The 25,657-nt window shown below is 45.0% G+C and overlaps 3 protein-coding genes across 4 annotated transcripts in view; 1 reads left to right on the forward strand and 2 right to left on the reverse strand.

Annotated features, from left to right (window-relative positions):
* On the reverse strand, positions 1-4,061 carry MRPL54 (mitochondrial ribosomal protein L54). The gene is made up of 3 exons (XM_074204055.1): positions 3,916-4,061; positions 1,632-1,791; positions 1-500 (listed from the first exon to the last, which is right to left on the reverse strand). The coding sequence occupies exons 1-3, from the start codon at positions 4,022-4,024 to the stop codon at positions 368-370; spliced, it is 402 nt and encodes a 133-aa protein (XP_074060156.1). The 5' UTR covers positions 4,025-4,061; the 3' UTR covers positions 1-367.
* A 2,214-nt stretch (positions 4,062-6,275) lies between these two features.
* APBA3 (amyloid beta precursor protein binding family A member 3) lies at positions 6,276-14,123 on the forward strand. Its single transcript, XM_074204059.1, has 11 exons — positions 6,276-6,484; positions 7,295-8,020; positions 8,130-8,169; positions 8,991-9,136; positions 9,840-9,926; positions 10,669-10,824; positions 11,085-11,264; positions 11,888-12,100; positions 12,344-12,463; positions 12,679-12,819; positions 12,919-14,123. Exons 2-11 carry the CDS (start codon positions 7,397-7,399, stop codon positions 12,988-12,990), a joined length of 1,779 nt encoding a protein of 592 aa, XP_074060160.1. The 5' UTR covers positions 6,276-6,484; positions 7,295-7,396; the 3' UTR covers positions 12,991-14,123.
* The window catches only part of TJP3 (tight junction protein 3), a 53,696-nt gene continuing 41,776 nt past the window's right edge, over positions 13,738-25,657 (reverse strand). For both annotated transcript variants that reach the window (XM_074204057.1, XM_074204056.1), the window contains exons 8-21: positions 25,384-25,492; positions 24,299-24,336; positions 23,808-23,880; positions 23,173-23,329; positions 20,133-20,241; positions 19,311-19,536; positions 18,738-18,952; positions 18,420-18,515; positions 17,464-17,534; positions 16,983-17,193; positions 16,061-16,161; positions 15,432-15,686; positions 14,603-14,649; positions 13,738-14,310 (exon numbers count right to left, since the gene is read on the reverse strand). In XM_074204057.1, the coding sequence (XP_074060158.1) occupies positions 14,208-14,310; positions 14,603-14,649; positions 15,432-15,686; positions 16,061-16,161; positions 16,983-17,193; positions 17,464-17,534; positions 18,420-18,515; positions 18,738-18,952; positions 19,311-19,536; positions 20,133-20,241; positions 23,173-23,329; positions 23,808-23,880; positions 24,299-24,336; positions 25,384-25,492 (1,811 nt within the window). In that variant the 3' untranslated portion in view covers positions 13,738-14,207. The remainder of the gene's footprint in view (positions 14,311-14,602; positions 14,650-15,431; positions 15,687-16,060; positions 16,162-16,982; positions 17,194-17,463; positions 17,535-18,419; positions 18,516-18,737; positions 18,953-19,310; positions 19,537-20,132; positions 20,242-23,172; positions 23,330-23,807; positions 23,881-24,298; positions 24,337-25,383; positions 25,493-25,657) is intronic.

Genomic DNA, 25,657 nt, shown 5'->3' on the forward strand with positions numbered 1-25,657 from the left:
TGAACAGGTGTCATTCTACTCCCAAAGAATCTCCTGGGAGGGTTTTATTCAATGGCCTTTGGGCTCAGCTCCTCTCAGACAGCCTCACAGCACAGGGGCTATCTCAGAAGGGAAGATGAGAGGTGGACATGAAGAATCATAGTCCAAGAATAGAAGGGAAGAAGCTATCTCTTCCATTTCTTGCTTTCTCCCCAGAAAAATACAAGTTTTGGAAGAAAACCCTTTTGTCTGTAGCCTCCTCCCTTCTGCCCAAAGTTTTATCCTGGGGAGAGACCTAGGTTAGTGAGGGCCAGTGCGAGAGTCCCTAGGGGAAGTCCTATCATAGCATGTCTGCGAACAGGGACACCAAAGTCCTAGTTGTCCTCTGTCACAATTTCTTGTTCTTTTTCAACTTGTTGTTCCTCCAGATGTTCTGTTTCCGCAGGAGCCGCCAGTACTCCCTGCTTTCAGGGTCCAGCTCCTCCAGTGTCTTGGGTGGCCCCAGGTTCATCTCAAAAAGCCTGAGGAAGAAAAGGGAATCATTCCTCTGATCTGAACTTGGTCTTCTCTGCTTTAGACGATGATGGTCTACAGCAGAGAAGGCCAAGTTCTCATCTCATAATTTTTTTTTAACATTTTAAAATACAATAAAGCTTTATCTAAAAAAACATAAAAAAACATTCTTAGCTTGCAGCCTAACCTAAAATAGGAAGGGACTGTGTTTTGGCCTCAGGACTAATCCCTAGTTTATAGGATAAAGACCAGAAAGTATTTGAGGTCTTCCACAGTAAAGTCCTGCTGCTCTACACTACCCCAACCAGATCAGTCTTCTCCTTCCTGACCCATCCTGCCTCCACCACATCTCCCATATCCATTCCCTTTTGTCCACATGGCTCTCACTATGATTCAGGCCTTCATTCCTTCATTTAAGACCTGCCTTATCAGACTCCAATTCTCCCTTCTCCAATCCATTTTCCATATAGTTATCAAAATAATTTTTCAAAGAAATTTGTCTGTATCATTCCCCTATTCAATAAATATGAAGGGCTCCCAACTGCTACTACTATAAAACACAAATTCTTCAGCTTGCCATTTAAAGGCCTTTTCAATCTAGCGCCAGTCTACCCTTTTTGGGTTTCTTGGGCATCAATTCCCTTTGCTCTCTACATTTTAGCCAAATTAGCCTCTGAATATTTCTGGCATTCTGTTCCCCTTCTCTCTGCCTCTGCGAGGATTATCTGTGCCCTATGCTGGCATTGAACTCATCTTTCCCTTCTAGAATCCCTAGCTTCCTTCAAGGCTCAACTCAGAGCTACCTCTTACTCAAAATCTTACCATTTTTGAACTGGAATGAAAATGAGCCTTGAAAGAAATGATTTCATTTTTTAATTCAATAAACATTTATTAAGCACCAACTACGTGATTCTAAGAAGTGAGCAGAGTACACGGCAAGCAAGAAGGAAGAGTCTGACCAATGGTAGGAGATAGGAGGCTTTATTTGGAGAACAAAAGCCAACCAAGAGTGTCTTTTCCCTCCTTTGGGCTCTGACAGCTTCCAGGTACCAAGTAACATACATATCTCTGAGGTTTTTATGTGGAACTGGAGGTAAAAAAGGAGGAAACTAGTTCTCGGGGAATTCCCTTCCACTCACCAATCTGGATACTCTGAGTCTGGCTTCAGGGCCACATCCTGGCCCTCTTTGTAGATGTTGACCCCCATGGCATGTGTAGTAAGCAGGACGGGGTCCTTGCATACATCTGGGTCCTTCAGAGCCTCTGCGGGTAAAGCTTTACCTCTGCCTCCTTTTATGACTGTGAATGAAGAGAAGGACAGCTCAGCTCAGCACAGCCCCAAGGGAGAAGTCAAGAAGCATTTACAAAGGTGCCTACTGTGTACTGACCATTGCTAATTGCTGCAAAGGTTAGAAAAGGTCATCTCCCACCTCCTCTTTTTACTCAGCAAGCTGGAGGCTTGATGATGGGGGCAGCTAGGTAGGGCAGTGGATAGAGCACTGGCCTTGGAATCAGGAGGATGGGGGTTCAAGTCCAGCCTCAGACACTTGATTCTTATTAGCTGTGTGACTTTGGGCAAGTCACTTAAACCTGATTGCCTTGCATCCCAGGGTCATCGCCAGTCATTTGGATTCATATCTGGTCCCTGGACCCAGATGGCTCCAGAGGAGAAAGTGAGACTGGTGACTTAGCACAGCTCCCCCTCACTCAAATACAATTTATGTGCTTGTCATGGCATCACCTCTCTGATGTCAGGCTCTTCTTTGTGAATAAAGGACAAACACCAATGGCTTGATAATGATAGTGAACATTTATATAGCAGTCCTTATGGCTAAGGGCTTTACAATTCTTTTATTTGATCTTCATAACATGGCTTGGAGGTAAGCTGCTGGTATTCCCATTTTACTTTCTGAAACTGGAACTAAGCTCTAGGCCTGGGGTTCTCTATACACCACCAACCTGACCTGGGGTAACTCATTAACTTTCTATGGGATTCTGCAAATTGAACCATATGATCTCTAAAGCCACTTCAAGTTCTGACTATTAGATGTATCCTAAAGTTCCTTCCAGCTTGGATATTCTAGATCCTAAAACAGGTTCCCTGTAGCCATGACATTGGGCAGTTAAGTGACAAATTAGATAGAACAAGTTGGACTTGAATCAGGAAGACCCAAGTTCAAATCTGACCTCAAACACTTATTGCTTGCCTCAGTTTCCTCATTTGTAAAATGAGCTGGGGAAGGAAATGGCAAAATCACTCCAGTATATTTGCCAAGAAGACTCTGAATGGGATCACAAAAAAGTTGGACAGGCCTGAAACAACTTAGTAACAGCCCTGACATGATTTCATGAAGTCTAGCCTGAGGATCTCTACTGAGTTCACAATAGTACCAAGAGCAATAGATTTGGGATTTAGAACATCTGAGTTTGAATTACAGCTCTTTCACTTATGAGTTGTGTGACCCTGAATGGGTCAGTTCACTTTTTCCGAAATAAGCTTCCTTTGTAGAATAAAGATATTGGCCTAGAGAAGTCCCTTTTGACTTAAAATCCTAGGCCCTATCTTTTTTTTTTTTTAGGTTTTTTGCAAGGCAATGGGGTTAAGTGGCTTGCCCAAGGCCACACAGCTAGGTAATTATTAAGTGTCTGGGGCCGGATTTGAACCCAGGTACTCCTGACTCCAGGGCTGCGCCACCTATCCTTTTGAAAGTTTGAGTGTCAACAATCAATGATGACCAGTTACTCAAGTGGAAACTTTCTTTTATTCTCATCTCCTCTCCCCCTACGTTTCAAAGAAGAGGAGCTTAACAAATGGGCAGCTAGGTGATGAAGTGAATACAGCACCAGCCCTGGAGTCAGGAGGACCTGAGTTCAAATTTGAATTCGCACTAGCTGTGTGACCTTGAGCAAGTCATTTAACCCGCATCCAGGGCCATCTCTATCATCTTGATTCAACACATCCTTCCCCTCTCTGCCCCCACCCCAATCTAATTCACCTGCTTGTCATGGCATCACCTCCCTGATGTCAGGGCCTTCTCCAGTCATTAAGGAATGCTTGCAGATTGGGGGGAGGGAACAACTATTATTAAGCACCTACTGTATAAAGATTATTTCAAATGATGGATTAGTAAATCTTCTTTAGGCCAAATGATGCCAAAATCTCTTTCCCTGCTAACAGTCAAAGCCTCTGAAGAGGTAGAAGAGGAAAGGGGCATGGGCACGGGCACGGGCATGGGCACGGTGGGAGCCCACCAGAGGCGGGGCCTTCTCAGGGCCCAGCCCCACCCCCACCCCTAGGCCCACAGCGCGCGCCTGCGCATTGCGCGGACAGACCCGTCCCCCGTCTGGTCTCCGTCCCGGTCGTGGTCCTCAGCCCGACGCTGCTGTCCGACCTCTAATGATGCCCGGTCCGGGCCAACTCACCCGGCTTCTTAGCGTACCCCCGAAAAGCGAAGCCCCAGGGGGCGGCGGGCCCCCGCGGCGAGGGTCCCCACAAGCTCCGGGGGAGCCTGAAGGCAAACCGCGCGGCCATGGCGCCCTCAGACCGCCCGCACTAGAACCGTCACGGGGGCGTGCCCGGAACTGACGTCGCCGCCCAGCATTTTGGGAAATGTAGTCCCCGCCCAGAAGCTGCTGTAGTTCCCACGTTACAGGGCTGGGAGGGCCATGTAGTCCAACTTCCAACTAAAAAACAAATTAAATTGTATACAGGACCAAAATCTGCAATGGCTTCTCGAGGCGGCTAGGTGGCGGAGTGGACAGAGCACCGGCTCCGGAGTCCGGAGGACTTGAGTTCAAGTGTGACCTCAGACACTTAATAATGACCTAGCTGTGTGGCCTTGGGCAAGCCACTTAACCCCATTGCCTTGCAAAAAACCTAAAAAAGGAAAAAAGATCTCATTCCTCTGTTTGTCATTCAAGGGATTCCAGAATCTCAGCTTGATTATTTTTTTTCCCCCTTCATCTGTCTCCAGAGGAAACTGCCCTATTCCAAATTACAGTCTCCAGGGCTCCGTATTTTACTCATGCTAAGCCTTCTCCTAAGAAGGTACTCCTTCTCTCTTTGCCTCTTAACCAAAGGAGATAGAACCAGAAAAGTTCTAAAGATAGCAAAATGAGACCCAAGGAATTTATGACCGAATAACTGCTGAAATCTTATCTCTTAAGCCACATTTAGTAGGAATATGCACTTTTTAAGTACTTTGTCATGTCCCTCCTGCGTCACAGGAATGAAAAACCTGTATTAAATAGTTATATGCTATATGCTAATATATTTACTCTCCTCCAGAACTTATATCTTATAGTTAGCCACCAGAGGGCGGGCCTCTGAAAGGTATATACATTTTGAGATAAGTCCTGTCTCTATTTAATATAATTTAATTTGATATGGTTGGGAATTCACTTAGATTCTCAGTACCTAGGAAAGGCTCTAAATTTATAAACTGCAGGATCTGGTGATTTGAGAGATCGCTTCCACGCCTTAGAGCTTCTTATACCTGTGAAATCAAAATCTGCTCTTGCCTCTCCTCTCCTCCCCAACTCCTCAGGATAGGCAGCTAGAGGGCTCAGTGGATGGAGCACTGGCCCAGGAACCAGGAAAACCTAACCCTGGTTCTCCATCAAATCAGACCCCATACTTACCAACTATGTGACCTTAGGCAAGCCACTTAACCCCAATCTTAACCCAGGCCATCTCCAGTTGTCCTGATTCATATCTGGTCACTGGACAGGATGACTCGAGGAGAAAGTGAGGCTGGTAACTTAGCACAGTACCCCCTCACTCATCCAATTCACATATTTGCCTAATATCATGACTTTCTTCAAGAAGGAGGGACAAACATCTTCATGGCTCCCCAAGATATGTATGGAAAAGTATGTGGAGGTAGCTAGGTGACACAAGAGACCTAGCACTGGACCTTAGTTCAAGTTCAGCTTCAGACTCGCATAAGTGGCTTGCTCAGGTTACACAGCTTAGTGAATGTAAATGTAAAAATGGGAATGTAAAATAATAGCCACCCCTGAGGTAGTTTTAGAATCAAATAAGAAAATATTTATAAATTGTTTTGGAAATCTTAAAAGTACTCTATTAAAAAAGAGACAGTACTATATAAATTCTATTTATTAGTTACTGAAGAATAAGACCATGAAGAAAGAGATGGCATGGAATTGAGGCAATTTGGACATTTGAACAAGCTGTCGACAGTAGAAAAATGATTTCATTCCATCAAAAGTTTTTGTCTTTGTTCCAAGTTTCGCGAATAACTATAATACAAAATAAGGAACTTATAAAGTCTGGGCTTAATAAATTCCAAAACTTCCCTGTGATCCAGTGAATTAGGAGTCAGAGTACCTGGTATAGTCCCATCTATATATAGTGCCTTTAGGGCCTGGGGTAGTGTGGTGGAAGGAGCTCTGAATTTTAAGTGGGAAGAACCACCATCCGGTATCAAAAAGCAATATTGGACATTTGTTTCAAAAAATTACCTTCATTTGCTAAACATTGTACGTGAGCCTAACCTTTGTTTTGGAAAGGCAAGTCACCCACTCTGAAACTTAGTTTTCTCATCTGCAAAATGGGCAACATAATACCTGCAGTATTCAGCCTGAACTCAAGCAAGGGGACGTCAAGTAAGGTTCAAAGCGCTACATAAAGTCCTGGCGCTTTATTCGGGCCCAGATTTTCGCCTATCCATTTCTCCAGAGCTCTACCTGGCCAAGCCGCCCTAACTTCTCAGGAACTACATTTCCCAGCAAGCCCCCGAGCTGGCGCCGGCGCAGTGCGGCGCGGGGCCCGGCCCGGCCCGGCCCGGGGCTGGGCTGGGAGCGGTGACGGTGGCAGCTACTTGGGTGGCTCCGAGTCGGGGCCCAGCGCTCTGGATCCGGGCCCAAAGCCGGAGGCGCCCCGGCACCCCGGCGTTGTGGGATCGCGCCGCTGCTTGGAAGTAATTGTGGGGGCAGAATGTGGGCCAGTCAGGCCTGGGACCCTAATCAGGTCTGGAAATTGGGGCAAGAGGAGGGGGCAGTGGGGGGCTTGGGCGTGCGGAGCCAGGGCCCGGGAACAGTTGAAGAGGAGGGAGAGGTGGGAAACCGACCCCGGGTTTCTCCTCTGATACTTAGTAGCAAGTTGGCCCCGCCAGGGCCCCGGCATCTTAGCCTCAGTGTCCTAATCTGTAAGGCTGGGGCAGCTCGGTGGTGCGGTGGCTAGAGAGTGCCAGCCCCGGCTTCAGATTTGGCCGCAGACACTTACTAGTTGTGTGACTCTGGGCAAGTCTCCCAACCCTGGTTGCCTCAGTTTCCTCATCTGTAAAAAGTTAGAGAAGGAAATGGCAAACCATTCCCATATCTGCTGGGGAAAAAACCCCACAAAAACTCAAAATAGGATCAGGAAGAGTCAGATACCAAGAAAACGCGGATAATAATAGTTCTTGTACCACCTGTTTCCAGCGATGGTTACAAGCTTTTTTGTTAGGTGAGATGATTTGAAAATCTAAAGGACTTTATTTATAAATGCCAGTTATTATTAGTTAGCCAGGCGGTTTTTCTATAGTGCTTGCTTTAAAGTTTGCAAAGCACTTCCCAGCTACTTCACTGGACCTTCACAAGAGACAGTGGATGCGGTGGTATTGCTATCTTCTTTCAGAGATGAAGTGATTTGCCCAGGCTCATATAGCTAAGTGTCCCAGGCTGGATTTGAACTCCTGACTCCATCAGTTCTGTATCCACTGCCTTATCTAGCTACCTTATTATTCCTTCTGTTACTCACTATTAATTCTGTTATTAATCCAGCCTTCCTATTTTACAGATGGGTCTACTGAGGTCCAGAGAATTAATTTTTGCAAGGTCACGTAGTGGCAGAGTCATGAATGTACCTCATCCTGCCCCTTGAAGATACTAGTGAGATATAATGGATTCTGTTGTGTGTTCTTCAGAACCTCCAACCACGGAGTTAGAGTCAGAGACCTCCATTCCTCTCTCTTCTTTTGGTTCCTCACCCTCAGTTGCAACTCCCTCAGGACCTACTTGTTCTTGGGACCCTGAGACAGCTCCAGTCAATGACCTTGAAGGGGCAGGACCCAAAGTTTTGGGGAGTCTGAACCAGAGAGAAGATCCTAGTGGACAGGAACTTCAGGACCTGGTAGACCAATTCCAGACCCTGCCTTCATCCTTGCCAGAAGCACCTTCCCAGGATGGACACCCCTGCCCCCTCCATATCACCACTGGCTATGAATTGGTCACTCCTGAAGCCACCCAAAATCATGAACTTTTGTCATCTGAAACAAAGCATGAAGACCTGCTCAGTCTCTTGTGCAGTGAGGAAGAACCTCTGACTCAAACAGCTCCTTCAGGTCCAGAAGAACCTCGAGACCCTGTCCCCTGTCTTCTCCAGCTCCCAAAGGACTGTGCTGAGAGGAAAGAGGAAGGGTCTGTGGATGGTGAGTGTAGTTCTAGTAGCTCCCCAGAGCCCTGGCTGGGAGCTGCCCCTGTGGTCCAGTCTGAGGAATTGATGACTGATGTTGATACCACCCAGGTAAATACCATTTTCCAATTATCATTTTCCCAAATCCTTCAGTAAAACCTAGAAGCCAAACTAGGAGACCTTGTGGCTAAGCTTCCTCCTTTGTCATGTCTCCTTCCAGATCCCTGAAGCCTTAGCTTCCTATCCTACCTTCCAAGAAGGTGAGTATCTTCCTTTTCCATTCTACTAATTTGTTATCTGAGAGGGTTGTCAAAGGGAAATGACAGGGACCCATCTCTGCTTCTGAGACGGCCAAGTGAGAATATAGATAGGTACTCTGCAGACCTGAAGGAGAATGGAAAGTTCTAGACTAATAAACTTTTAATAGAGGCCATCTATGCTCCTAGAACCTATTATAATTCTTTAGTTGAGCACTGTAAGCTACTTCAAGTGCTTCTAATGTCTGTTCTAGAGTAGACTTTTTCCCTGATTTTAACATTTTATTTGTTTTCCAATTATATACAATAGTAATATGTACCCATCATTTTTTGCAAGACTCTGAATTCTACAATTTTTCCCCCTCCTCCCTTCCCTCCCCACCCCCCAAGGCTGTCTGACAGTCTCCACATTGTTTCCATGCCATACATTGATGTAAATTAAATGTTATAATAGTAAACATAAGAATAAACATAACCTCCCTCCCAAGAAGATGGGAAACCTCAAGAGTAGAGAGGGAAAAAAATGTACTTTAGTCTGTGTTAGAGCAGACTATTTGTAAAGACTAACAGAATGCCTTCTGTGGGGTGTGGGGAGGGAAGCAAGAATAGGGGAAAAAATTGTAAAACTCAAAATAAATAAAATCTTTCTATTCCCTGGCATCTGGTTGATGTGGGTTGTAATAGATGGATGGGTGACAGGTTTGGGATCTCATAAAGTTTATGGCTCTGTGACTACCCCAGGGGCTCCCAGAGAGAGAACTGAGAGCCAAGAGTGGGGTCTGCAAGGACCCTTCTACTTGACTCTTGTCTCTGCCTTTCCTTAGTGGCAGGGCCCTGTGACCGGGAAGACTTGCTGGATGGTGTCATTTTTGGAGCCAAGTATCTGGGCTCCACCCAGCTTGTTTCAGAGAGGAACCCATCCCCGAGTGCCCGCATGGCCCAGGCTCAAGAGGCTGTGGACCGGATCAAGGTAAGGCCAGGAAAGATGGGGAAGGAGAGAACAGGAGGAGAATGTGACAGGATGAGTATGTCACCATCTCTTTTGCCCTTGGGGTCAAAGGTTTGTAGATAAGGGACTGAGGCCTGGAATTGGAGTTTAACCTTCACCTCCTTCTCCCCGATACTTGACTCCCATGCCTTAAGGTCCTATACACCCTTGGAGAAGATCTTGGAAGGAATCTGAGGCCTTATCTCAATAGGGTTGTTGCCCCTGAATTGAGTCAATAGGGCAGGTGTTGAATCACCTTGAATCACTTGTTCTTTATTTCCCTCCATTGCTGCCTCATGAGAATGGAGTTACTCTATCCCAAGCAACATTTTCTCCACCCCCACACACATCCAGTTCCCCATTTTATAGATGAGGAACCTGAGGTTTAGGGAGGTTAACTGCTTTCCTGCCTAAATTCAAATAGATAATAAATGGGAGAGTTATGATTCCACTAATGCAAATCCAAGTTTCTTTTCCCTCTTCTTCTAATTTGGTTTATATCAAAGAGAAATCTATATCCCATTGAGAGAATAGAGGATGGGGCTTTAACTGTCACCACAGCTGCCTGGCTACCAGGAAGAAGGGAGAGAAGCTGGGATGAAGGAGGAATTGGTCTGGCCCAGTCTGCCCTTGGCACTAGAGTTATCTTCAGGCCTATGGTCATCACTTCTGTTCTTCTCTGCAGGCACCAGAGGGAGAGACTCAGCCCATGACTGAGGTTGACCTCTTCATCTCCACAAAGAGGATCAAAGTCTTGACAGCTGACTCCCAGGTAGAGGTCTAAGCCCATGAGCATGGGGAGGGAGAAATAGCTTGGGTGTGACAAGGAACATAATGCATTTGGGGGCCGATGGGCAGCTTATGTTGGGGCAGGGGCAGGGAAGGGCACAAGGGATAATGGACTCAGAGAGGAGAGTGGGGCCAGGTCATGGAAGACTTTCAGATGCCAGGTACAGAAACTTTGACTTCAGCCTGGCAAGTCACTGAAATCCTCTGAGTCACTTTCCTTTTCTGCAAAATGAGGGAGCTAAACTGGAAGGACCCTTGAGGTCCCTGACAGTTTTAACTTTTTGAACACATGAATTTAGGTGATGTAGAGCCATTGTAGTTTCTTGATCAGGGAGTGATTGCAAATGATGGGCTGGGTTGGGCTAGGCTGAGTATCAAAGGAAGAAATGAGAAAAGAGGTCATCACTTGCTTCCATAGTGGTTGAAAGGCTGTTCCTTGAAACAGCCCAGTTGAGCCACTAGTACACATTACCCTATTTTTTAAGATTGAGGCAGCTAGCTGTGAATAGAGCCCCGGGTTTAGAGTCAGGAAGATCTGAGTTCACCTCTGGTCTCTGATACTTACTGGTCACAAAGCAACCAAGTGTCCTTATCAGGATCCAAATCCAGAACTTCTGTCCAGTGATCAGGGAAGTCCAGGAATTTTCCTAGTAAATACACCCTGCTGCTGTTCAGGCCCCTGATTTAAGTCCCTTCCCCTTCTCTCTGGTCTTCAACCCCATCAGGAAGCTATGATGGATCACTCCCTGCAGACCATCTCCTACATTGCTGACATTGGCAATGTGGTGGTGCTGATGGCCCGAAGGCGTCTAACGAGGCAGCCTGGCTCACAGGAGCGACGTCTCTACAAGATGATCTGCCATGTCTTCCACTCAGCAGATGTGAGTTGTTTGGTGGAGGGGGGCAGGGACAGGCACTAGAGTTTGAGGGCAGGCATGGGGCTCAATGGAGACCTTGAAGGGTACCTGCATTTACTTCTCTCAAAACCCTAGGCCAGACCTTGTCCTAAGTGGGGAGCTGTCTTAGAAGAGGGGGTGATTTCAAGGATGCATTGACACGTGGGGCTGCCCCAATGGTTAGGAAATGTGCAGGAATGAAAGCTTAAGGAAAGGAAGTCTTATGTACTATCTGTGCCCCACAGGCCCAACTGATTGCTCAGGCCATTGGACAGGCTTTTGGTGTGGCCTATGGTCAGTTCCTCCAGGCCAGTGGCATTGACCCTAGTCAGCTGAGTGCCCAAGAAGACAGTAGGAGGCTGAAAGATGGGGACCTGCACAATGGAGACCTGGCCCACTTCTCAAATCAGGAGAACTGCAGGGATGTGAGTGAAGAGTGAAGCCTTTTCCTCCTCAGCCAAGCAATCCTCCCCACATCCCTTTTCTTCCACAGCCCACTCTCCCAAGATTTCCCCCCCCTCCACTTTTTTGTTCTCAGAACTTCTCAAAACTTGGACTGCCTAAGTCCCCTTATTACTCTTCCTGACTTCATCTTTCCTTGACCTTGAAACCCTCAAACTGTTTTCAGGCCTTCTTGAGAAAGCAGTGAAATTCTCTTATCCTTCTGGGCTTCACATTGCTTTATAAGGGGGAAGAGGAGGGCAGTTGGGGTTCACACTAGGCTCTTCTGAGACTTGCATGGTGTTAGCATGAGCCCTGGACTTGTGTTCAAATCGGGACTCTGCTCCTTGACTACCTATGTGACTGTAAAATGAGGGACATTTTAGTTCTCTGTTAGCTCTAAATCTATGATTGAAAGCATTATTGTAGAAGTATTGAGAAAAAATATTAGGTCATAAAAGATTAAATGCAGAAAGAAAGGCTTTTTCTTTTCTCCTGTACTTAGTCACTCTCTTGTCCCCCATCTCTAATCCCATCTACTACCCCAGGTTATGAACCAGTGGGGAGGAAGAGATGTATCATTCTGTGACACCTTCTCTCCTGACAGGTATGTATTGAGAAACAGAAGGGAGAATGCCTGGGTGTGGCCCTGGTAGAGTCTGGCTGGGGTTCCCTCCTGCCCACAGCCGTCATCGCCAACCTGCTGCACGGTGGTCCAGCCGAACGCTCTGGGCTGTTGAGCATTGGGGACCGGCTCACTGCAGTCAATGGCACCAGCCTGGTGGGGCTGCCCTTGGCCTCATGCCAGGCCATTGTTCGAGTAAGTGTCCTTTGAGATTTGGATTGAGGGCCTGCTCTAAAGTTGAGGCCATGTCCCATTGGGCTGAGGAGCCTTTGGAGGAGGTCTGGGTTACCCAGTTTTCTGATGGGCAAGGCTCCAAGAGAAGAGGTGACTAAACCCATATCCTGTGGCAAAGCCAAAATTAGGTCTCTTACTGGTATCTAGTTCTCTTTGCCCTTTCTCTTGGGGTCTAATCCTGGTCCCTGCTCCTCTCTTCTATAGGAACTAAAGTCTCAGACTTCAGTAACATTGAGCATTGTGCATTGTCCACCTGTCACTACAGCTATCATCCGTCGTCCTCATGCCAGAGAGCAACTGGGCTTCTGTGTGGAAAATGGCATTGTGAGTTCTGGGACACTGTGAAAGCCTGTGCCCCACAGAGCTGGGTATTTGAGGAGAGTCCTGGGAGGATCTGGGCAAGTTGGAAGGAGACAAATGTTCTGGCAAGAATCAGGAAAGAAATGTAGATGACTTAAACCCCTAGGCCAGGTAGGATTGGAAGAGATCTGGATCTTGGTCTGTGATTAGGGACCCATAATAGCTATGTCATCCCTCAGATCTGCAGTTTGATGCGTGGAGGCATTGCAGAGCGTGGTGGAGTGCGTGTTGGACACCGGATCATTGAGATCAATGGGCAGAGCGTGGTGGCCACACCCCATGACAGGATAATCCAGCTGCTCACCGAGGCCCACGATGAGGTGGGCACCATTCCCTCCTATCTCCCCCAGACCCTCTGGTGAGGTTGGCTGAGTTTTTTTTGTATGCACCTGAGTCCTGACCATTCTCTCTCCTACCAGGTCCACATTAAGATGATGCCAGCTTCCACTTACCGTCTTCTCACCGGCCAGGAGCAGCCTATCTATCTGTGACCTGGGAGGGGGGCCAGTATGGCCCCCCCAGAATGATTACCCCAGCATCCATATTATCAGGGGAAGAAATGCTCCCCAAACTCTGCCTCTATTGTGAATTCTCATGGCCAAGACTTCCCCTCTTCTGGGCTTTGCCCATTGTGCCAAGGCCAATAGCAGTGCCTTATGCTCACGTGTGCCATCTTGGGCCTCAGATCATCAGGGCTGGAGCTGCTGCAATCCTGGACTCAGTTTGCCTACCTCCTATTCACCCACCAAAGAGATATGCCCCTTTCTTAAGGGAGTGGGGAGAGAGGGCCATAGAAACATCTGTCACCCCCTAGGGGTGTTTTTTTTAACCGATCATTTTGGCTGGTAAAGATTAAACTATGTAGTACAAAGCATTGGGTTTGGATTGTTGGGGCCAGGAGGAGCTGGCAGGATGCAAGGCACTATGAGGCTGTGTCTCCTGATCTAGTCCTGGCAAGAACACTACCACAACTAGACCAGGGTAGGCCCTTCATTTTACCGATGTGGAAACCAAGGACTAGAAATTTTAAATGCCAGTTCTTACATTGGTAAAATGAAGGGGATTTAATGTATGCATGTACTGGGCATTTGAGTCCAGTTGTATCATACAGATTATTCTCTGTGATACCCCACTCCCACACACTTTGACAATCTGGTGAAGTCAACAGACTCCTAAGATATTACTCTGATACTTATAAATAAACAAAATAAAAGACATAGGATTTCAAAGGAAACCAATTCTGTTGAAGTACATTTATGCACTTTTAAAAAAAAGTTCATAGATACATTTCTTTAAAAACCTAAAAGCTAAAAAACAATCTGTTTTAACATTTGAATTAAGTCCAGACTCTGGTACAAGTTGCATATCCTTAAAACAAAGAATTTCACTCAGGGATCTCTGAGGTCCAGTCCAAGTCCTGGGAACATCATGTTCTGCTGGGGGCTACACTGGAGGGGCTCCTGGAGCCCTAAGATGGAGGCATGGGGGTGGAATGGGAGCTGTCTTCTTTCCCTGGCCTATAGTACCAAGGTGGAGGAGGAAGAAGGTTATAAAAATCCAACTTCTCTGATTAGAAATAGGCAGGTCTAGAGATGGCTTTCCCATAGTGAAGAGGTAGAAGCCACAGTGAATTCTCTTCTTTGAGGCTGCTGGGGTTTTCAGATTCCCTGAGGTGACCTTGGTGTTGGACTGGCCACAGCCCCCAGGGTCACAGGTCAGTGGCAGGGCCCCAGTCATAGCCATCATCCTCATCTGACTCATAGTTGTGGACTTGGGTAAATTTTTTCCTCAAGGCTTCTTGCTCATAGGTTCTAGGGAGGACAAGAAATAAGAGATCCTGATGACTCTGTGACCATAAACAATCGATTTGGGGGTCTAAAATAGCTAAGCTACAGGATGAAGTCATCCCATTTGTTGACCAGCATACCAATGGGGAGAACAGTGATGAAAAGCACTGGGTTTAGAGTTTAACTGCTACTTATGTTCTCATCTTTAGAAAGAGATGTCCCATTTTAGCCTTAAATTCACCCTGCCCTTAAAACAAGGATCCCCAGAGGATCTTTATCAAGCTCCCTTCTGCCCATGTGCAAGAAATTGTCTTACCTCATGCTATCCTGTCTCCACTGTCTCTGAGCAGTTGGATCCCTGGCCTATAGAGAGACTTAAGGTTAATGGAGCAAGACAGCAGGTTTGCAGTGGAGGATCAAGATGGAGAAATGTGGGCAGAAGTATCCCTACCCACTCGCCCAAAACACAAGTTGCTAACAAAAAGAAATGCAAATAAAACCTGTCAAAGCAAAAGGGACTTGGGCAGGTAAGTATTTTAAAGTATAACCTTTAAACACTGTCTTTCATAAAGCCTAAAACAAGGAAAAGGAAGAGTCCAATAGCTTCAGGAATAAAATCCCATTTTCAGCCAAGAGCCTGTAAGAACTTAATTTTGAAGGGAGGCTATTAAAAAGACAAAGCATTTCCCCTTGTCTGCTTTTTTAGAGTTCAGACTAAACCCCATCAAAAGAGATTGCGTATGGTCACAGAGCTATCAGGATCTCTTACTTCTTGTCTTCTTTTTTGACTAAAGAGAGAAAGGGGAGAAGAGGTCTGAGAGGAAGATGGAGACAGTTGAAAGAATCAAAATGTTAGGGTAGGGAGGGATCTTGGAAACATCCAATCCAATAAGGAGATGTACATGTACATGTAAGGAGCATAGAGAAAAATCCAAATGTGGAATGAGGGCCAGTGAGAAGAAAACTTGACCTTTGTGGAGAAACATCACCCATATCTTTTGACCTTTGCAACCCAAGATAAAGAAAATTGTATTATCTTTGTTTTTATACCTTAGGTGTAATTGGTAACATTCTGCCCAAGGTCTGTCCCCACACCTAAGGGGGTTCTGATAAAAACCCTTCCTGGGGTAGGAGTTTTGGCTTACCTGGCCTCTTGGGTAAGTTGAAGTTGGTTGTGCCTGTTCACTCAAATTCTCTGCCTCATATGCTTCTACTGGTTCTGATGAACGAGCCAATGCTGGCTCTGGGTACTCCTCATCCATATCATTGTCCGTGTAAAAGCCACCTTCTCCATCTGTCTCATAATCACTGTTGACACGACTATCACAGCTGAGATAGTCATTGCTCCCCCTAAAGTCCTGTCGGGGCAGGTCTAGGTTGTCCTCAGCTGCATTATCCAGCTGAGGGAGGAAATGATATAGGACACAAATGAGTTAGAGCTTTGGGGACTTTCATTCAACAGAGACATTTCAGGAAACAGCTGTCCTGGTGATTTCTAATATTGGGCTTAGCTATAGGATCATGAAGTCTCTTAATTGATTCATTGATTCGTTGATTCATCATGCTAGACGATGAAGCAAAGAAAATAAATTCATATCAAGGAGGAGACTGGTGAAGATGGTAGAATCATTTAATACAGTCCGTCCTTTCTAGAGTAGCCTGGAACCTACTTTAGTGGAGTTAGGCTTATCATGGCTACCATTGCCATCATCACAGTAAAGTTCATTTTCTTTTTCTTCCTAGACTCTAAGGTCATGTAAGAAGGTTGGTTTACCTGGTCTTCAGCTGTCCAGATGGGTCGGGATTGCTGGGTTTTGATAATATCTTTGAGCTCCTGATACCAGGCATTGTTGTTCCCCTTCAGCTGAATGGTAGCTAAAGAGCAGTGGATAAGTGCGAATTGAAATTAAGAGAAATATAACCCTCTTCCAATGACAAAGCCATAGGGATTAGACAATTAGAGGGTTCTCTGACTTCTGACCAGGTCAGTATAAGAATGGTAGATGTAATGAAAGGTAACAATGAGCCCTAGGCCTTAATACCCACAATCTCATTTAACTTTCTTGAGCCCCTAAGACTTGGGTCTGGATTCTTCATTAGCATTCCCATTATTAGGGCTTCATATCAGGTAAGGGGAATTCTCATCCTTCCCTATACCTAAGGAAAAAAATAGGCAAGATTCACCTCCCTAGACCTCAGTTTTCTTGTCTGTATAATAAGAGTATTGGGCTAGGATTCTTTAATACTCCTATAATCCTACATCTCTTTTATAGATAGGGAAACAAGCCCAGAGAGGGAATTGTCATACAACAAGTCAGTGGGAGAGCCAGAAATAGACCCAGGTTTTTTGGTTCCCAATTTAGGGCTCTTTTCTCTATACCATCCTTTCTTCTAGCTACTTCTGCCCAAAGCACTAAACCAAAGACAAAGAATTCTTCCTCCTCTATGCTAATGTCCATTTATCTGTTATATCACACCCCCCCTCCACCTAATAATAATCACTTGTTATCTCATTTGATCAACTCTGTGAGGTAGGTGCTATTATCAGTCATTTTATAGATGAGGAAGCTAAAGCAGACCAAGGTTGAATGATGTATCTGTCACACAGCTACTAAGTATCTGTGGAAAATCCGAATGCAGGTCTTCCTGACTCCTAAGTTTGATACTGTCCACTGAGCCACCTAGCTTGGTCTAACCTGTGAACAGATGGCTGTGGTACTTCTTCAGCTTGGCAGCTTGGGCATAGAGGCGACGAGAACTCTTCCTGGAGGTGGGTGCCAACCATTGGCGCAGGGACTTGAGCCCTGCCCGGCTTTCAGGGGCACAGAACACCACTATGGGATAGTACTGCACATAATTGAGGCGCTCCACGGCAGAGGGAGTCACATCCAGCAGAGTATGCTTATTCTGGGTTAGGGAGAGAGATGGAAGCAAGAGAATCCAAGCTTGGTCCCAGGCCATGCCCTGAGGCCTTGACCTCAATGTTATCTCCTGTAAAATGGGGAGATTGGACTAGGCGGCTTTCCCTGTACCTTCTAAAGTCTGTTTTGTTCGCAGATCCATCCTAATGTTAACTATGCTCTTATGTCCTTTACAATGAATATTCTATGCCATATGTCCCAGTCTTCTCTTTTTCCCTCTCTGCTCTTCATCCCCCAGCTCTCCACTTAGACTCACCTTCTCTGCAATCACCCGCACTGTGTCCAGCTTGACAACCTTTGAGGGACCCTCCGTTCTTGTGACACTCTCTGTAGGGATGAAGGCAGTTCCTTCATTAAGAATTGGGAAGGGTGGCAATCATTTCTTCCCCTTCCCTCTGTATACCAGCTCTCATTTCAGCCAAGATAGCTCTCCTGGGACTATAAGAACCGAGGTATTGGAAAACTCCCAAAAATACCCGATCATTTTTTTTTATCCTTGATAAAACCTTCAATGGTTCCCTAATGCTCTCAAGATTAAATCAGGACATGTACTATATACAAAGTTAACAACAATAATGCAGAATGATCAGCTGCGAATGATTTCTGATAAAGAATACTATTCATCCCAAAGGCAGAACTGATGGTGTCTGAACAAAGATCGAAGCATGCTTTTTTCTCCCATTTTATTTTTCTTTTCTCTTTTTTTTTGGGAGGGGGAGATTTATATTTACTTTTACAACATGACTATTGTAGTAATGTTTTTCATGACTGCAAATTTTTAACCTGTATTAACTTGATTTCTTAATGAGGGAGAGTGGGGTGGGAGGAAGGGAGAGAATATAGAAGTCAAGGTTTTGGAAGAGAATGTTGAAACTTGTTTTTGGATGTAACCAAGGGGAAAAATAACTTAAAAAAAAGATGAAATCCAAGTCTTCAGATACATGATCTGTCCTTAGTTCCTATCTCCAGCTTCATTTTAATTTTGCTCCTGAAATTCCAGATAGATTAGGCTCCTTCCTGACACCAGCAGACCAGATCACACTCTCTAAATCTAGGTTCTTCTCTAAATCTTCTTGCATCCTTCAAATTCTGCCTCTCATTCTTTCATCTTACTACCTATAGCCTTCTGTAGGTTCCTTCAGCTGAAGGTAGAAGTAACAGTAGTAGATAACAAATGTGGTAGGTGGGATCAGAGGGGACTAGGTATCTCACCTGCAACTTCAAACTGGTCAGGCATCTCAGAACACAGCTTTTGCATGGCAACGTCAGCCACAGAGCCCATGATAACCACAGGACGTTTGAAACTAGCTGGGTCAGAATAGGCAGGGAATCAATAGATACATCTCATTCATTCTCAATCTTCCTCTTACCCCAGCTCTGATCCAAGATTCCCCAGCTGCTTCTCAACATAGCATATATTTAGGTAATTTAGTTGTCTCATTTCTTGATCTCAAGAGATAATTAAATGTTCTGGATTTCCCCTCTCTAACTCTTCCCAGATTCCCTTTATTTGTCCATTCTGAAACTAACCTTCTCTCAGTACTACCCGCTCATAGGGGGGATAGTTGCCCTGCTTTGTAAGGGCTGACAGATCCTCACGGCTTTGGCGCATATGCTTCTTGACACCTTTCCGTAGGCCCCTAAACTTCCAGAACTCAGCTCGGGCCCCTGTAGTAGTTGAGGACGAAAAAGGCCCTGAGCCCATAGCCCTCTGGGCAGCCTCTAGTGATGCCAGCTGCTCAGCCCTGTGAAATAAAAGGGATGGTTAATGCTAGGTCATCAAACGTTCCAGGATCTGAGTCTGTGATTAATCTCCAACCATGGCTGAAGTCCTATTCCTACCATTACCTTGAGAATACCACATGGCAGTGGGAGGCAAGTGAGTTCTCTTCTTCCCCCAAACCCAAGAGACATAAATGTTCTTGAGTTTACAGGAAAAGACAAAATAGTTTCTCAGCTTAGATTCTTCTCTCTCTCTCCTCATACTCTTGACCTCACCCATGTGACTGTTAGCTTAGCCCCTTGCTTTTTCCCTTTCCCAATTTTTGGTCTTCCCATCTGATCATTAGTCTAACCCAGGCCCCACCTACAACAGGGTCTCACCTGCTTTCATTGGGAATAATGCCCCGATCCTGTTCTCTCAAGTCCCGGCCCATGCGAACTGCCAGCCAGCTGCCACCCCTTCCCTTCTCAGGATACAGTGTGTCCACAACATGGAAGACATCCCCTCGGGTGAAGCCCAGACCCAGAGGTGGAACTGGCTCTAGCTCAAAATGGGTGCGGATATAGAAGGAGTCACCCACACTTGACTTGACCATCTTCCTAAAGACTAGGGTTCAAAAGAATTAGGTTAGATATCTAGCAAATGGAGTGCTTTAAGGTTATCAAAGGTATATATAAATATATATACATACATATATATGTGTACATGCTATCTCACTGGAGGAGAAACTTTGAATAAAGTGGCCTAGAGAAGGAATAACTCAACATCTCCTTATATGTTGACCCAAACTATATTGGAACCTTGGCACCCTTTTCTCATCTGATCCTTTTACTAGACTTGAGTGGTTATGGACACACGAACTTCTCCCCTCACTTAGGAACTAACTCATGGATCACAGGACCAAGAAGAAAAACTGGGAGAGGCTTGGGAAACCAGACCCCTATTCTTGGGGACTGATGGGGGATAAGTAAAGTTCTTGACCTCCCCATGATAGTAGGGACAGTGTCCAAAGTCCATCCCTACCAGTCCTTGAGTTGATCATGGAGGAAGTCTAAAAATGAGCTGGTTATGGCACATGGTCTCTCAATCTGCTCTCAAGTTTACCACACCCCATGAAGTTTTTGGCTAAAGGGGTTGCCTTCCCTTTGCCTCCACTTCCCATCAGATGTCTCCAGGCTTCACACAGGCAGAACACCACTTACTATCTTGCTTGCGCTGAGTAACCAGCTCAATTTCCTCTCCTCGGGGTAGCCCCAGCAAGTACTGAACAGCCTCCTCTCTGGTCAGACTCTGGAATGTTTGGTCATTCACCTATGGAGGGAAAGATGGGAAAGAGGATAGGGTCATGAAAACTCTTAAGACAGGGAGACAGATATGGTAATCCTCATCTTCAGGCAGGGTCAGGGTAAACTTGGCAAATAGATATTGAAATTTAAAGATGGAATGTTGGACTAGGAGTCAGTAAGACTCAAGTTCAAATCCTGCCTCAGACACTCACTAGTTGGGTGACCCTGGGCAATAGCACTTATCCCCTCAGCCTCAGTTTCCCTCTCTGTTACCTGGGGGTCATAATAGTTCCCACCTCCCAGGGATGAGAATTAAATGAGAAGATGTGTATAAAATGTTACTGCAAATCTTAAAGCACTAAAGAAATGCTATTTGTTATTACTGATTATTGTTATTGTTGACATTATTTTTAGAAGTGATAGGACATGGAAGGGAAGAGGAAGCCCTGGAAAAGAATAAAGTGACCTAAAGGACATTTTGGAGTATGGTCCGTAATATTTTTTTTTTTTGCTGTATTATAAAAAGAGGAGGATCAAAAAACCCCCCAACAGGATCACCCTTTTGGGAGGATGATAAATGAAGGCTTTGTGAAGCTAAAGCTTCTCCCCTCATGTCGTTTCCATTTTCTGTGCCAAGGAGAATGATCTTTGTTTAGGGAGGGCAGAACTGATGACCCAGGGCAATGGAAAGATAGTAAGAAAATACTGAGCTGCCCTGGATGGCTGCAAGTGGCCAGGCCCAGGGGAAGCACATCCCAAGGCAACAAAAGACCTGTTGGATGTGATTTCTGAGTCACTATCAGTGACCCTGAAAGATTGTGGAGAAGAGGAGGGATAGCTTAGGACCAGAAAAAGGCAAATGTCCTACAAAACTGACTGGCTGGAGACCAGTGAGTTTGACTTCATTCTCCTGGCTAAATTGTTGATGTATTATTAAAAGAAAGGAAAAAGAGGACAGCTAGGTAGGGCAGTGGACAGAGCAGGCCCTGGAATCAGGAGGACCTAAGTTCAAAACTGGCCTCAAGATACTTAATACTTAGCTTAGCTGTATGACCTTGGGCAAGTCACTTATTACCTGTGTGACTGAACAAATTAATTTCTGCCTGCCAGTTTACTCATCTCTAAAATGGGTTTAATAATAGCCCCTGTTTCTCAGGGGCTAAATGCTTAGGACACAGCCTGAAACACATTGTTTAACAAATCCTTTTCCTTCCTTTTTTTTTGGGGGGGGGGGCTTTTACAAATTCAAACAGCTAAGTAAGTATTGAGTATCTGAGGCTGAATTTGAACTCAGGTCTTTTTGATTCCAGGTCTGGTGCTCTATCCATTGCATCTCTTGGTTGCTTCTAAAAGGCTGGTTAGTGGACACTGAGTGTTCAAGTGACAATGACAAAAAGCCAGGATGGTTTCCACAACACCAAATAGTGTCAGACCCCCCTCCCTTCTTAATTAACCAATCAATAAATATTTATTAAGCACCTAATATGGGCTGGTACTATGCTAAGTGACATCACAATGTAATGGATGAGACAAGCAAACCAATATATGCAAATAAACTATATATAGTATAATAGCAAAGACTTAAGAGAGAGCACTAGGACTGGGTGGGAGGGTGTGTTGGGATGGACTTTCTATAGAAGATAGATTTTAGGTAGATTGCTAGACTGGTTATTCAGGAGAATACCAGTCTTTAGATTTTTGGCAAAATATTTGAATCTTATTCTTGAAGAAAAGAGGAATAGCTGTGGATTGGATAATAATAAAGTTAGATTAGGAAACAGCTGAGTAAAAAGACCCAAAGAGTAGGCCTTGATGGTTGCATGTCAACTTGGAAGCAGGTTTTCAGGAGATCCCTATGGATGTAATCAGTGTTTTGAGGATACAGATGCAAATTTTATCAAATTTAAAGATTATACAAAATTAGGTAAGTTAATTAACATCTTACATGAGAGACTTAGGTAAGTCCCTAAAAAGATCTTGACAGGCCAAATCTTATAAAAAAAATTAAATGTATAAAGAACAAAAAAATGAGTTTTTCTGTACACTTGGGTAAAAAATAAAAACAATCTCACAATTATCATATGGAGGAAGGCATGGCTAGACAGCAATTTATTTGAAAAAAATCTGGGAGGTCTTAGTAGACTGCAAGTTCAATGTAAGCCAATGCCTTTTAACAAAGGCATAGTGTCAAGGGTAATACCAATGTGCTCTCTGCAGTAAAGCCTAGAATGTTGTAGTCAGTTTGGGGCACCAATTGAAAGAAGAAATGGATAAGCCGCAGAGCATTCAGGATCATGAGAGATAACTACTTCATGCCATATGAATATCACTTGAAGAGACTCTGGGAATGTTAAAACTAGAGAAGACTGAGCTGAGGTGGTGAGAAGAGAGGTTGTGATAGTTTTTTGGAGGTGCTATCACATGGAAGAAGGATTAGATTTTTTTTTCTTCTGCCTAGGCTCAAAAGCAGAACATTATGCATAGAAATTAGAGACAGATGTATGCTTAATGTGGAGAATGACTCCCTATTGCTTAGATCCATCTCAAAATAGAATGAATGACTTCTCCCTCCAGATTGACTCCAGTAGGGAATGGGTTCCCTGCTCCCTGAAAATCTTTCAACAAAGGCAATATGGGTATGTTGGAGAGTGGATTCTTGTACAGGGATTGGTTGTAATAGATGGCCCCTAAGGAGACTTTCAAATATGAAATTTTAATTTCTGTATGATTCCCTCTAGGAGCAAATGGAGATGGGGTAATTGTATTAACCCCCCCCCCCCCAAACCAAAATAACTGAACTGAGAGAAGCCAAACTCTTGGCCAAGAATACACAGTTATCTTGCACGGTCCTCTAGTATGATCCAACACAGGGCTCCTACCAGGTTCTGAAAGAACAGGACCTTCTTCTAGTCTCCCACTGCCCCCATCCTCCCTTGGCCCAGGCTAACCCAGCTACCTGTAGGATCTGGTCTCCTTCTTGAATTCCTTGTCCATCCGCTGGGCTCCCTTCCTGTACATCTGACACGAAGATGCCGACATCATTGCCCCCAGCTAGACGGAGCCCAATGCTGGCACCCTTGGTGAAGCGGACGACTCGAGTATCTGGACTATACCTGATACCAAGTTGAGGGGAGGGAGGGGGGTTGAGGGATTGAAAGTTAAGAGACCTGGGTTCTAGTTCTGACTCCAACATTGATTCTATGAGTGACTTTGGGTGAGTCCTTTCCCTTTCTTGAGACAGTTTCAATCATCTGAAAATTGAGAGTTTGGACAAGATTGTCTTGACTCTTTTTGTCTCTCATAACCTATATCCTAGAAACCCTTTTGATTTAGGATGGAATGTTAGAACTGGATGGTATTTTTTAAACAATCTATGTTCTCTCCTCTAAGTCTGTTCATTCATTTATAAAATGAGGGGATTGGATTATGGGGTCCTCTAAGAGCTTAGACTACTCATACAAGGATTCCTTGGCCTCCAAGAATAGGTGATCGGAATCCTTTTCTACTGTGGTAATAGTAGCAATGTAGAGTATGACTATGTCTATGCATGGTGGTAGTGACACAGCAAGAACCCTCGGCCTGGATACTTACCCATAATCTTCTCTTTGGTCAGTGGGGACCCGATAGATGTCATAGCTGCTTTCTCTCAGGGACTCCTGGGTACCTAAAGGGAAGAACCAGTCCCTCCACTCCATTCTGCCTCCAGACACTCATTTCCCCTTTCCTTTACAGAATGCAATGCTTTCCCCTCCTTTTCCTCCCATTCTAGTCTTCTCTATTCCCCAAGTCTAGCTCAGGCCCCACACTACCTCCAGACATGACTTGAGCAATACGATTCCTGGGGCTTTCTCTTATTTCTTTTGAGCTCTTTGTAGCTTTTAAGGTTTGGGTCACATAGTCTTCCCATCCAGGTTCAGACCAAATTAGATGGGTTTGCACCCTTGCCCTTGAAATCAGGTCCCAGGGCTGAATGTCTAAGTCAGTTATTGCTTCTGCTCTACTTAGATAAGGACCACTAGGGCTCAGGGTCTTCAAACACTGAGCAAACCTTAAGAATACCACACAACTACCTTTTCACTCACCAGATTTCCGAAGGGGTTCTGGTTCCACTGACTCTTCCCTAAGATAAACAAAAGATTAGATTTAACATGGTATCTAGTCAGCTTCAATAGAACCCCAGGTGTGGGAGGAGGCGAGGATAGGGGAAGACAAGCAGAGACCTCTCACTGCTTCCCTAATAACCCCTTCCTCCTGGAAATCATTGTATTCCAAACTTGTAGAACATTTACCCTGTAGCTTTCTGCCTGTTCTTGGTTCTTGCATAGGAGTTAATGGTATATTCAGATCAAAGGTTTTTGTGAACTTGGGGAATTTGTTGCCATCTTATTAGAGCAGGGGTTACTATTGTTCATGAGGATGGAGGATCCCAAGTGAGACAAAGTCATTCACACACAGATAATTGTATTGTGGCTCTAATATCTGCCAGGGCTTGTCATCATAGCTCCCTAAATATTGACATCACTCCATGGGGTCACAACCTGTCAGACCAGCCACATAGGTTGGGGATCCCTGCCCCTTTCTTATCCTGTCATAGCACCTGTTTTCTCCCCATAACCACAACTCAAAACTTATTTACTTGTTCTGAACATAGATGTGGTTTTGGGGAACACAACAGAAATCCGGAAACATTATCCCTAAATTGTCCAGTCAACTGAACCAGAACTCTTCCTCTGACACACTTCCTTTAACTTACACCATTAAGCATTCAGTCTAATTTCAACACAGTCTCATCATAGAATGACCCTTTTCTCTGCTTCCATTCATTCAAACCAATCACTCATTTTCAAATTTCTTGACATTCAAAGTCTCCACCTTGTCACCAATACCTCAGAACCAGGTTTCTTTTTAATCTCTTTGGCTCTCATAGCTGGAGAATGGGGATGGTGGTATTCCGTGTACTCTCTTCCATACTTCAAAGACTCTCTTTCACCTGGTAACAGGTGGAGAGGAACAGGGCTAATGTTTCCCTTGAGACCAATCATAGACAGGGGTTACTAGAAACAGGATGCCTCCCCCAACCCCTGACTATTGACTGAATTGAGGATACTGAAAACAGACAAGCTCAAGACATTAGAAACAGATGAGAGGGTGTGGTGTTGGCACTTACGGAGGAGACTCTGTCCAACTGGCATCAGAAACCCGCCGCTTGCCACCAGGTGGTGGAGGCACATGGGATGGGGGAGCCTGGGAGGGCTCAGAGGCAATGTCAGATATGTCTATAACAGCAAAAGGTCATCATCATAAACAATCAATCTCTAACTGGTTTCTCCATACCTTTCAAAATGATAACCACAGAGAGGGACCAAGACCATAGTACCCAAAAGGATATGCTGAGAGCCCACAATGAGCCTGTCTTCTCATTCGAATTGTGATTCTGAATT

The sequence above is a fragment of the Macrotis lagotis genome, chromosome X (genome assembly GCF_037893015.1).
Source record: "Macrotis lagotis isolate mMagLag1 chromosome X, bilby.v1.9.chrom.fasta, whole genome shotgun sequence".
Classification (NCBI taxonomy): domain Eukaryota; kingdom Metazoa; phylum Chordata; class Mammalia; order Peramelemorphia; family Peramelidae; genus Macrotis; species Macrotis lagotis.

Excerpts from the sequence above, each read along its gene's own strand:
- MRPL54 (XM_074204055.1), bottom strand. The coding sequence starts at position 4,024 with ATGGCCGCGCGGTTTGCCTTCAGGCTCCCCCGGAGCTTGTGGGGACCC. Across the intron at positions 1,792-3,915 it reads GGGGTACGCTAAGAAGCCGG|TCATAAAAGGAGGCAGAGGT; the intron begins GTGAGTTGGCCC and ends CTTCATTCACAG. Across the intron at positions 501-1,631 it reads GACTCAGAGTATCCAGATTG|GCTTTTTGAGATGAACCTGG; the intron begins GTGAGTGGAAGG and ends TTTCTTCCTCAG.
- APBA3 (XM_074204059.1), top strand. The coding sequence starts at position 7,397 with ATGGATTCTGTTGTGTGTTCTTCAGAACCTCCAACCACGGAGTTAGAG. Across the intron at positions 8,170-8,990 it reads CTATCCTACCTTCCAAGAAG|TGGCAGGGCCCTGTGACCGG; the intron begins GTGAGTATCTTC and ends GCCTTTCCTTAG. Across the intron at positions 12,464-12,678 it reads TCTGTGTGGAAAATGGCATT|ATCTGCAGTTTGATGCGTGG; the intron begins GTGAGTTCTGGG and ends GTCATCCCTCAG.